Source organism: Athene noctua, chromosome Z (genome assembly GCF_965140245.1).
Source record: "Athene noctua chromosome Z, bAthNoc1.hap1.1, whole genome shotgun sequence".
Lineage (NCBI taxonomy): Eukaryota > Metazoa > Chordata > Aves > Strigiformes > Strigidae > Athene > Athene noctua.
Window position 1 is genome coordinate 43756998 of NC_134077.1, and position 12188 is coordinate 43769185.

Consider the following 12188-nt stretch of genomic DNA (forward strand, 5'->3'; position numbering starts at 1 on the left):
ACTGAAGTAAGCAAATAGCATTTCTTACCTGCATAGGTATCTTGGGGGGTTTGGGAGGTCTTTAACCATGTAACACTCTCCCCCATTTACACAGAAGGCTTTCTGCTTTATATCACATTTCGTGAGATGACTTGTCCCGGTTGTAGATGTGGAAGTGGCTGGAAAAGAGAAGAGTGAAAATACGGTCACAATGGTTTAGTTGTCTTCTTGACTGATAAATGTACTTGTATGTGAGGGAAGAAGTAAGGCCAGGGAGGATCTGGCAAGTCTTTTCAGCCCTCTATCTGCTGCTAGCACAACCACTAATTACTATATATTATATTACTACAAGCACTAATTATTATATTAAAAATAACACCTGACCCCGTATTTTCCTGATCAACACAGGGAATGGAGTTTTAATGCATATCTCAGAGATATGCTACCCCACACCCAGCTTGGAACAAAGAGAGGATTTCACTAGCCTTCTCCATCAAGTGACCTTAAATTTCTGCAACAAAATTTCATTTAATACAATTTAATGTATTTCATTAAAAATGTGTAATTTATGTGCAGTTACCTATAATGCATTAATTGCATTTAAATGATTTTCGTGTGTGAGAGTCATTACAGACTGCTGATATAGTGCTCAATAAAAGGAAGCCCTGGATGAGGTTTCTTCCTGGAATTGTCTTGAAGTAGGTGTTTCTCAGTGGAGCTAAACCTGAGGATCCATGATGATTCAATCCCTCGGGACTGAACCCCTTGGTCCATCCACTGCCTTCTTCTCAGGAAAGAGAGTGACTGGCTGAATGCTGAGTGCCTCTTCCCCTGCTCACAAATGAGACCCGTGGCTGCTCTGGTTCAACTCCGTAGGGAGGGAGAGGACAGGGGGCCTGGAGGCATTGTCTTTCCTGTGCATATATAGTTGCCTCCCTCGTGCCCATGGGAGTCTTTGATTTGGAGGCGAAACTAGCATCTCCTGCGGACGGGCTCATCTGCATTAAGTATAAACAGTTCTGAGCCACCAATGCTGCTAGATGACATTAGGTGTCTAAATTGCTATTAAATGGAAGTACCACTGTACCTGCAGTGTTTCTTAGCCTACTTCCTCCTGAGTTTAGGGAATACATGAAGAAGGCAGGAGCAGAGTTTAGTTAGCAACTAAAGGCCTTTAAGGAGGCTATCAGGGTAGGATGAGAAAACCCTAGCCTTAGGATTTGCCCATGCAGTATCTGCCCTGACCAAAGGGAGCAGTACCATAGGAGAGACAGTGCCCAAAAAGTCCCCACTTCAGTCATTGCTGGTAACTACTAGTGTAAGGTGAATCTACCTGAGGTTACTCTAAACCAGTTAACAGTGACAGGGATGATGGGGAGGCCATATTATGCCCTCAGCTCCTTATGCTGCTTTGTGCCGGCAAAACCACCTTCTGAGCTGAGTTAAACCTAAGTCAGTCATGTACCTGCTAGGCTGCAGCTGCAGCCCCAAACTATAATCTCTGGTGGTCTCCTAGTTTGGGTAAGTTTTGCTCCAAATTCTGTCAAAACAGGGTAGACATAGTTGAAGTCTGGACACCAGTCAGTACTCAGGTCAGGAAATAATAACACTGATGGGCCATTTGACCTCTGGAGAGTCATTCAGGTTATTCATTTCACTTGATTTTATCTGCCTAAAACGGAATTGTTTAGTTGTAAGGCACTCTCTACTGCTCTCAGAAAGCAGCTCAATTTATCCTCACAATGAATGGAACAAACAGCCCCCCCAATAGTGTCTGTCTCCCTATCTTGACTGCAGAGCAAGCTTGAGAGTACACCCCTACTTTTCAAATGGCTAAAACCAACCGAAGTGACTGTCATCTGTAAAAACTGAGAGAGATTCCTGCATAGTTTTTGTTTAGACATTTCCAGACATACGTAAGTGAGAAATTTTGTTACAGTGTTGAACAGATCCCAATGTTTTTGTTTCTGAAAGATAGCTTCTACCCTGAGGTGGAGCAATGCTTCTATCTACTGACTGATTCCACTAGAGCTGACTAGAAAGCTGCAAGCACCTACACAAAAGTTGTCTGATATTCAAAGCTTTTTCTAAAACAAAGGCACCCAAAGGGCATGTTGGTAGCAGGTGATGCATGATGTTCTACCATTTGCTGCACACACTGAATCCAAATAAAACATGCTTTTGACAGATTTGCTATCAACAAATACCACTTACACATGTCAAGATCTTCTTTCTGAGAATAAGGATGAAGTAGTCCCTGTCAGATTTGATTTTCATTTTTCTCATCATCTTCCAAGTAAAACTACATTTTTAGCACTCAGCAATTGGGAGAATGGGCCACCTTGGTTGGCATTATTTTCAGAGTAGCTATCTTGTTTCAATGAGATGTACGATAGTGACTGGGATATTTAAGTCCTTTTTACTCCATCAAAATCCCATCTGCCTGTATAGCTAATGTCTCTCATACTCCTTCCTTCCTGTGCCATTAATCACCACTTTGCCAGCTTCTTTCTCTTTCTCCCATTATGCCTTGCTTACATAGGGTGCCCTCCTCTCATGGCCAGGAAGAGCCCTTCTGTGACCTCTCTCAAAACTTAAGCTCCCTCCTGCTTCTCACTTTTGCATTCACCCATTGAGTTACATCTTGTCAGATCATGATCTTGACTGGCGCCTCTAAGTGCTAATGAAATGCAAACTTGGAGTACTAATTCCTCATAATAAGACACTCCTTTCTCCTGGCCCCTCAAAGCATGATTTATAACCTCTCAGACCAGGAAAAATTTATGCCTTGTCTAGAGGCAGGAAAAGGGGTCATGTTTCAAGAGTAGTCTGACTCTCTTTCAGCTAGCACCGGTTCAAACAGGACTTTACACCCAGTGTTGAAAAAAGGCTGGCCAACAGATTGCCATTAGCTCAGTGGTGAAGGGTCATCTATGCTTGATATCAGTGGGTTGACCACCATCCTTGACATGAATCTTAGGATGGAGATATCTGCCTGGTAGAAGTGCTCTTCCTTATTCACTGGCTTGAAAGGACCCTGGACTATTAGCCCAAAGGAGATGCCTGACATGACAGACTACTGCATACCAAGGCCTAAAATGTGACAAACACGGGTGAGTGAATCCCATTCATATAGTAATGCACATTTTGAAGTCTTTGTGAATCTTAACAGGTAAAGTCACTATTAAGCTTATTCCTGCTGATAGCCTATCCATCACTGTGTCCTTTTACCTTATTAAAAGACTTCAACCTGCCACCTGAGGATGTCCTCGAGCTCAGAAAACTAATGCATTAACTTGGAAGGGAAAAAACCCATCACTGTCTGCAGCGTTTCTGACAAAAAAAAAAAAAAAAAAAAATTTTGCTACCCTGCTGGCTAATGGGATGTTTTAAATTGAATTTTGAAGGTAGATACAGTAGCAAGTGGTCTTGTAGCTATCCATAATTGTTTTCATCCTCTTGCTTACTGCTTTTTCTTTAAGCAGACTCAATCAAAAGCAGATCACCATGGTGTTTCAAAGTAAGTTATTTCCCAGCTGAGGTAAGTGAGCTTTGGATAGCAGCAATTGCTCTGTACTGCTTACTAGAGATAGGAATAGTCTGTAACTCTCAGAGGAATCTCATGATACAAGGGCTTTACACATATTTGTGAGGAGTGCCTCTATCTGCAACTTTGGCATCTCATGTTCAAAACTGTTGTATAAATCTGGTGTGAGAATTTTCTGTGCATTACTGATCCACTGACACCACAGTCCCAGTCTGCCTGAGCTTTGTAACTCCACGGGGTGAGGGGTGGAAAAAAGTCTCCAGTGAGTTAATTCTGATATTAATTTTTCTTTGCAAAGGATACATAGTTTTTATGGCACATGGCCAGTATTCAGTGTATGCACTGTAAGTCTATTTTGCAAATTAAACACGAGAAACGCTATAGTTTTGGGTTTCACTTAAAGCCACATAACGGAAGAAATGTGCTGTTTGGGAGCAGGTGTTCATCAGAGCCCATTTCATACAGTCCATAACTAGCCCCAAAACACTGCCTTTCTATACATGTCTAGAAGACATGCGCTTGGAGGATGTATAGTGGGAATGACCCACAGTGGTGAGGTAAAGCACAGCTGCAGATCACGTATCCGTGCATTTATTCACCTAGTTAAAATTTGTACCTCCTTTCTTTTCTGTAATGTTTTATTCAGCTATACAAGATAGAAAAGCAGGTTTGTTCTAGAGTCCTATACCAAACCTCTAGCTTACTGAAGGGACTAAATTACATGCTCTAATGCAATTTGAAAATATCAGGCATGAGATAACATCTGAAGACACCACACACCCCACTTTATTTTTTTTTCCCTTCCCTGAATACAGAAACACCACATTTTAAAAAGCAACTGCAGGCAGAATGAAGAGTACCCACTAATGCAAATATTCACATGGCACTAAAAGACAATGAGATCTGCTCCCATCTATGGGAACTGATTAAAGCCATTAACAAGAAGAAAAATAGGAGCAATTGTATCTTTGAAAAATAACTCTCTAAAACATGAATTACTGCTGTAAAACTACCTTAGGATCATTCAGTGTCAAGCAGACACAACTTCCTGTAATTCTGAGCTTACCTGGGAAATCTGACCCTTTTTTGTCCCAAAACAGAAAAATACATTCTCTTTCTCACTCTTACTTTCCAAAAAACCCTCTGAAGTTCAGCAGCTACAGCATCAGGACTCCCAGGACCTGCACAGGTGAGGCAGTCTGCTGAGAGGGGCTGTAAGAGGTCTCAGAGTACTGACTGAGGGAAGGGCTTTGCAACCTAAACAGAATAGTATCCATGCCTCTGAATTGAGTTTCTGCAAAGCTGGTGTAAAATCAGAGGACACACTCAAAGTCATGCAAGGTGACTAGTGAGATGCTTACGACTCAGTGGAGATGAAGTCAACTGGCAGCTGCAGCACAAAGGAAGGTTGACCTTTCTCACTGGAAGGCCACTTAGGGGTTGTAAGTATGCCACCTCATTGGACTTCTAGTGGAGACCTTCCCAGGCTTCTTTTGTGCAAAAAAGAAAGAGTAAATTACTGCAGAGGAACAGAACAAATACTTCTGTTCATCACTGTTTTCTGAGACTAAGGCTTGAGCAAAGCCTACTTGCAGCTCATGCCAACAGAAGAGGAACGGACCTGCATGGAATGAGGGAGGGACAGAGGTAGAGAAGGAGGGGGAAAGAGAGCACATACAAGCGAGCTTTGGGGTGACAAAGTGTGTGCCCCCAGAAGACAGTCAGCTTTACTATTACTTTACTATTCCCTTACTTGAAGCTCATTCATTTCTTTAAAAGCACAATCAATTCCCTCTTGGACTTGCTGTTGAGCAGTTTAAAAACGTCCAGCCCTAATCTGCAGGGTGGATTGATTTCCCATGTAACTTTGTCAAAACCGGGACACATTTAATCCTTCTGTGTCTCACTTAAACCATCAACATTTTCTTTCCACTGAGTACTGAGTCTCTTCAACTCACTCTGACTTCCTTGATGAGCCTGACTTGCAAAGTACTGGTGACTAGGGAAAACCTTGGCATTTCTGTAGCGCACTGAATGAGGAAAACTGCTGGTTCCAAGCATAACTGTGAGCAGCTAAAGCTATACGAGTACTTTCAAGGAGAACACATGCAAAAACTTGAGAGAAATACAAAACAAGTTCCTTTCTGAACAGTAAAGAATTTCTGCTTTACCAGGTGTGTAGAGGTTGTGTTTCATGTCCTTGATACTTAATGGTCCCAAAGTTGGAACTGCATTCATGTAGCTCTGAACATACCAAAGGTTTAAATAAACTACTAACAACAGCAAATAAACCTCAGACAGAGAAAATCCCAAATATCTACAGGCAGCATTTATGATCTATTTCATGGAGCTGCTCAGAATTTTTCACATTGCTTTGGTGATGTAATATGCTAAACTGGCTGTTCAATCTAGTTACAAAATTTTTTCAGCCTCTGTCTTCACAAATAATTTTCAGTGTTAACAGATTCCTGGGACCTTCAACAGGAGATGATTTAAGGAGCCTCCTGTTTTTCCAACAGATGGAATTAAGTGCTTACAGGTTAGTGGAATTACTCCCTGTCCCTAAGACAGTGCTTTCTTACTTTGATACTATCTCTACGAAGATCAGGGCCAGCAAGAAGGAAACAGGAAATTGCTGGGTCTGCAAGATAGAAACTTCAGAAAAGACTGAGAGCACATAAATGCTTGCTGAACCGAAGCAGCATGTCCCTCTTCCTCATAAGACACAGACTCAGCAGCAGCTTCCTCTCACAAATCCAGCATTAGCAAAGCAAAGGAAAACAAAACAAATCAAACCTGCCACAAATTAAAACAAAGGACAGATGCTTCAGCTTGCTGCACTACCTGATCACTTCCTCCCTGATAGGCCAACAGACTGACCCGGTTGGCAGGCCCGTGACTGCAAGACCTGCACAGCATCTGCATCACCATGGAGGGTCAAGAGGTGACACATGCTAAAGATGGCCTGACCAGTACTAATTTCTGTTTGCTTCATTTAAATCTGAGATGGAAGGAAAGATGGGAAGAAACACACACAGCTCACAGGTTGTTTGCAAACACTTGAGTTTTCAGAAAAAGTGGAGCAATGTGGGTTGTGGAAGAGTGCTAGGGTGCATGGAGGGACCTGGTTGAAACTGGGCTGAGACAAGGCATACTTTCCCATTGCCATGAAAGATGTCAGCTTTCACTTCGGTATGATATGATAAGAGTCTGCAAAAGGTCTGCAAGGGCCTTTAGCAAACATTCCCTACCTAGTGAGGGGAGATGTGAATGGCAAAACACAAGGCAGCAACAGGCCAGAAGATCCCAAGAGGAAAAATATGTGTGTGGTGGGGAGGGGCAGCAAAAAAAGAAAACAAAGGAGGTGCAGAGGAGGCGCAGAGGAAATAGACAGAACCACTGTGGGAAAAACAGGTCTAAGATCAGAAATACTAAACTGACCACCAAGGCAATCAGGGACTCTCAACCTTGAAAATGCCAGGAATGGGTGGAAGGGTTGGAAAACTTATAGGCCTTAGATTAAAGCAGGCAGCAGATAAGGAGCTGAATACAGTGAACTTCATCCAGTGTGGAGTCTTTTGCTGCACTGGAGAACATCCCACCATGCAGAAAAACCTGGCTGGCCAAATAAACTGTAGGAAAGAATTCCTGGTTCATCCTGCTTCACTTGCTGAACCTTGCTCTTTTCCATGCTTGCTCTGCATCAATGTAAGGTAAATAACTCAGTGGGCTGGAAATCCGTTACAGGGGCAGAGCCCATGCAAAAACACCTGTAATACATTTGGCAAGATGTGCTCCATCATGAGAGACCTTACTCCTGTGTATCTAACAGCTCCTCCCCAGATCTCTGGAAGCTCTTTGCAGGTGCAAAGCAGCCACTCAAAACTGTAAAGGAGACTTAAAAGAGGCAGTGAAGCTTCATGAAGCAAGAGTGCCCAGGGAGTCCAGTTCCTCCTTCAGTGCACAGCTATGGGAGCCATACATAAAGAAGAGAAATCAGCTCTTGGACACGTAAGAAGCCATATTTTTCTGCATGCCACTGCATAGATATCAAGCCCAGGAGAACTGATTGCACCAAACCACTGGGCAGGTCAGGTTTTCACACTGGTGTCATGACCCTGCTTAATCAATGAGAAAGGGTCTATTGCACCATCTGCACTTGCTTTATAGCCTGGAGAGTTGACTGATGGAACCTGGCTAGAAAGTCCCTCCTGGCAGGAGGACTGGACTTGAGCTAGTAAAGCAGAGAACTTGGACTCATTTTCTCAAGTCTTAAACACGCTAATTCTGCAAGGCAGCATGGGGAGCATCCCTAATGCAAACAGCATCATGTCTGCATAAAGCAAAAAAAGTGTACTCAGTGGTTTTAACTCAGCAACCCCCTTTTTTTTAATTTAAAAAAAGGGGAAAAAAGAACCTTGACAGAGCTGAAAGGACAAACACACAAAGACTACAAAGATTTTGAAGACAGATCACTGTCCTTCAAGGGACTGTCCAGATACAAATCCTTACCCTGTCCTAAGGCCCTGTCAGCTGCCCAAATTCAACTGGCAGCAGGCTCCCTGAGGCAGCAAGTACAGCTGTGCTTGCAGTGCTTTCCCTGCCTCCTGATGCAAAATCTGGACTTCTCCCCTCCTCCAGTCCATGTCTGATGCTTTCAGTAAGGGTCGATCATATGGTTCACCAGTACTGCAACCCACATTCAATTACTAAAAGAATTAATAATAAAAAATCTCTGATTAGCTGCAATTAGTCTCAGTTCAGGCAGCAGGATTGTCTTAGTGCTTCTCAAATGTACTGTGGCATTGGACTGTATTACAGGTTCCACCTGACACCATCGAGTTTACCTTGATGGGTACACAGTGATACCACCATAACTATTTCCTTATCACATTGAGTTTTGAAATTCTTCCATGCCATTATAACATAGTCAAAATCTGTTCTTGTTCCTTTTTCCTCTGAAGGATTTTTCTTATTAATTCCAAGTATCCAATTATACTTCTGCAAATAAGTACAAAACCTCTTCACTTCTTTAGTAATATCTGCTCACAGAGATGCAGGGATAATAAAGACTATTCAGCAGCTTATGAAAGGAAGCATGCAAGTTTTCTATTACAAATGACATTTCATATAAAGTCAACATCATAATCCTTGTCAGGAACCCTGCTTCAGGAAAGCATTTTAGCAAAAGCATACTTAAGACTGAGCATATAAGCCCACACAAATTCAGGCTAGCACTGAAATACCTACTTAATTTATAGTCACATCCACTTCTGTGTTTTTTCCTTGCTGTCTTTAATTTTCTTAAGTAGAATTTCAGCATAGTGCCTTAAGTATTTAGCTTTGTTAAAAGCAAAGCTTGCCCACTGAAATACCTAACATTAAATAAGTCTGCAAGAGAAAGCTGTGTCTGCAACCTTTCCTTGAGTAATTCTAAATGTCTAGCCCAGGATTCCTCCGCATGCATTAATCTGTCTCATACTGCATACTCTGTAACTAGTACATTTACTAGTTTACTATTTCCACAATGAAACAAGCTTCCATTGATTTTGCAGCACATCTCCAAAGCCATTAAGGGCATGTCCCCTACCCTCACCCTCATCCCCACACCATAGAATACTATCCCAGTGGCCTTCTGCTTCATGAGGGTGGCCATGAGAAGAAGCCAGCAGAAACATGAGTTATGAAAGGGATGAGGTGGCCCTGAGGCAATTGCAGCTCAATCTCTTTAACCAGCCTGATGTACCTGGGTGGTGAGGAAAAGCAGAGTAGCAAAGATTGACCCTTCCCATGTAATGGTAGCTCTTGTGACATCCACTGAAACACAGGCTAGTACAGAAATATATCTCCATTTCTGAGTCAAATATACAGTAAAGGCAACTCCTCTCAGAAAACACAAAGGATTGCTCACAGGTTGCCAAGTATCTCCTTGTTATCTATGATAAGAAAGCACTGCAAGAAAGGATCTCCAATAAGACTGGCAGGTATGAGAGATAAGAATGCTTATTGAAGACAGCTTCCTTCCTAATGCACTGAAGTTCAAATTTATTTCTCAGATTACTTTGATATTTGTATTCCACTAGAGATTTCCAAGGCCTTGGATTTTTCACTTTTTTTAAAGTTTTTGAATTTTACAATTCAAAACAAGTTTTGAGATACAACTGGTTAAAAAGAGGAAAGACTTATTCTTTCACTCTTAAAACTTATTCCTTACATTTGAAATGGACCACTCCCCATGCAAAAAGGTACGATAAACTGTTAGACAGAGTTGTTGGGTCTCTTAGGCAGGCTTTGCTAGAGGATTCAGGCTCCTGGCCTGTTTTGGAGTTGCTCACTGAGACCAAGGAGAATAATCTTCGCCAGGTGGGGGCACAGGGAAATTTCTTCTCTGCTATCCACCAGCACAGCTATGGGACCCATTTTTTCTGAAAAACACAGTTACCACTTTCCTGCTTGGTATTTATCTCCAGAGTAGAGTGGCAGAGAGAGACATTATTAGGTGCTTTGCTAGTAGCAAGATCCTTTGGCCTCTGTAAGCAGGGTACTTTCATAGCAAACTGTCAAAGCACTTGAAATGCCTGTCAAGAAAGTGCTTTATACAGTAAAGGAGCCTCTTCTCTTTTCCATTCCTAATTTCCAGCCTGGAGGTATGAAACTCTCACTGTTTATATAGTGTTGTTTGAAAATAAGTGTGTATAAAATGGTAGTCAGGAAAAACATACTTGTGTCAGTAAAAGGGCAAACAAGAATGGCATAGGAAACATGACTAGTGGGGCAAAATAGAAAGATCTTAGGTTGCCTAGACTGAAAGAAAGTTTTTTTCGAATTGTGGGTTGTAGTCCTGCTGGGACTGACTCCAGCAGGCTTCAAAGGATGGCGTGACGTGTCACGACCAGCCACACTGGAAGGCACTAGCTAAGTTTGTACCCTGTGAAACTTACCTGTGATTACTGCCACTGCTGCCCTGGATCTCTGTGAACTGCTGCAGATGGCAGCTGCAAGTGCAGAGGAGCAAGTGCTTACACCCAGAGCCAGGGTGTACAGTACTTCACCTCAGGCTCACTGGCAAAGCTCTGCGGCAAAACTCCAGTTTACTGCAATGGGAATGGGATGCTGTCCTTAATTAATATCTGCTATCAAATTGTTTTTGTAAAAATGAATGATAGTATATTAGTTGCAATAGGAAGGACTACCTTCCATCTATCAATATCACTGTTTGTTCTGACACTTTATTTAATTTACCTGCTAGCCTTATTTTATTCAGCTGTTATTTCTTCAGTGAAGTTATATTTTAATGTGCTGATAACAGTAACTGTCATTTAATCAGCACCTGTTTTCAAGAAACATCAGAGAGTACTATGCAATAAACATGTCACTGTGCAAGACAGTTTTTAAATGTTTATGAAAAGGTTGAAGTGCTTGTTTGTTTTTTCACTTTAAAAGAATTACACTAAAACAAGCATAGGGTTATCTAGCCTATAGAAAAAATACAACCATGTAGAAAAATAAAATGTGTTCATGTTGAGACTAAATGATATATTTCCTCCAGCAGTTAATTTCTACAGTCTGGTTATAAATCTGTCAAAAATCAGATTTATAATGAAATGCTAACAGATTTCAAGTAATTGCTGTGTTAATGGAGTCGCTGTCATACTCATGTACGTGTGCAGACACAGACCTGCAAAAGGTATGTATCTGTAGAAAGGAGAAAAGGGTTCAACAGCCTGAGCAAAGTGTGTCCCTTTGCAAGAGGCAGTTTCATATTGAAGGAGAACATGCAGTCCAAATGAACACAGTACTTTCAATGGAAAGCCAAGATTTTTGTCCAGCTAAGGGAGATGTGGCAACAGTGCATGCAGTCACACAAGGGAAAAAATGCCCATTTGCACATGGCAGCTGCCTTTCTAATGTAAACCATTTTTGCTAAGGCAGTGCTATCCTTGGTTCTTGCTCTTAAGCTTAAAAGGGCGTCTTTGATGGTATTTACTATTTCTGTCACTGTAAACAGAGATGGGATGCTGTTGTGTACCAAGATCAAGAACACCACCCAGAACTGTAAAGAGTTCACAGGGCATGTAAAGTGCAAGAAACAGAGGTATGCAGAGATGGGGAGACAAGAAAACATCAAGAAACTTTTCATGGTGACAGCCAAGACTTTTTGTAGGTTCATCCACAAAAGAGAATATTCCAGGTAAAATGGAGATGCATGGACAGAGATCCCCTCCAAACAAAGGGCAACATTTGAAGTGGCTGAACAAGAATTTTGTGGAAATCAGCACCCAATTGCTGCAGGGAGGTGGGAATCTGCACCTACAGAGTAAGCGGGAGAGAAGAGGGGACAAGCTGTAAGGGGGCTGGCATGCAATGAGATGAGAAACCACTGGAGGGATGCAGAAATAAAGCACTGATGATACTGGAAAAGCCTGATGGTGTGGAGGTCCTTTAGGTGTGTGGGTAAGACCAGAAAGCTGTGCTCTAGTGGTGTCATGCACAAGATGCCCTCCAGACAGATAGAGCCAAACTGGGCATCCACCAAGACTATGCCTTTCTAACCTCTCCATTTCAAAGCACTACATGGGGTGAAAGGGTCACCTTTCTCCTGTAGACTGGGCCTAATCTTTCAGGTTCATTGCAGAAAACTGCTAGTGAGTGAAGGTACCTT

At 42.1% G+C, this 12188-nt stretch overlaps 1 protein-coding gene across 16 annotated transcripts in view; it reads right to left on the reverse strand.

Annotated features, from left to right (window-relative positions):
* NRG1 (neuregulin 1) overlaps positions 1 to 12188 on the reverse strand; it is a 522222-nt gene that overhangs the window by 34344 nt on the left and 475690 nt on the right. For all 16 annotated transcript variants that reach the window (XM_074932868.1, XM_074932867.1, XM_074932866.1 and 13 more), the window contains one exon: positions 29 to 158. In XM_074932868.1, coding sequence (XP_074788969.1) covers positions 29 to 158 — 130 coding nt within the window. The remainder of the gene's footprint in view (positions 1 to 28; positions 159 to 12188) is intronic.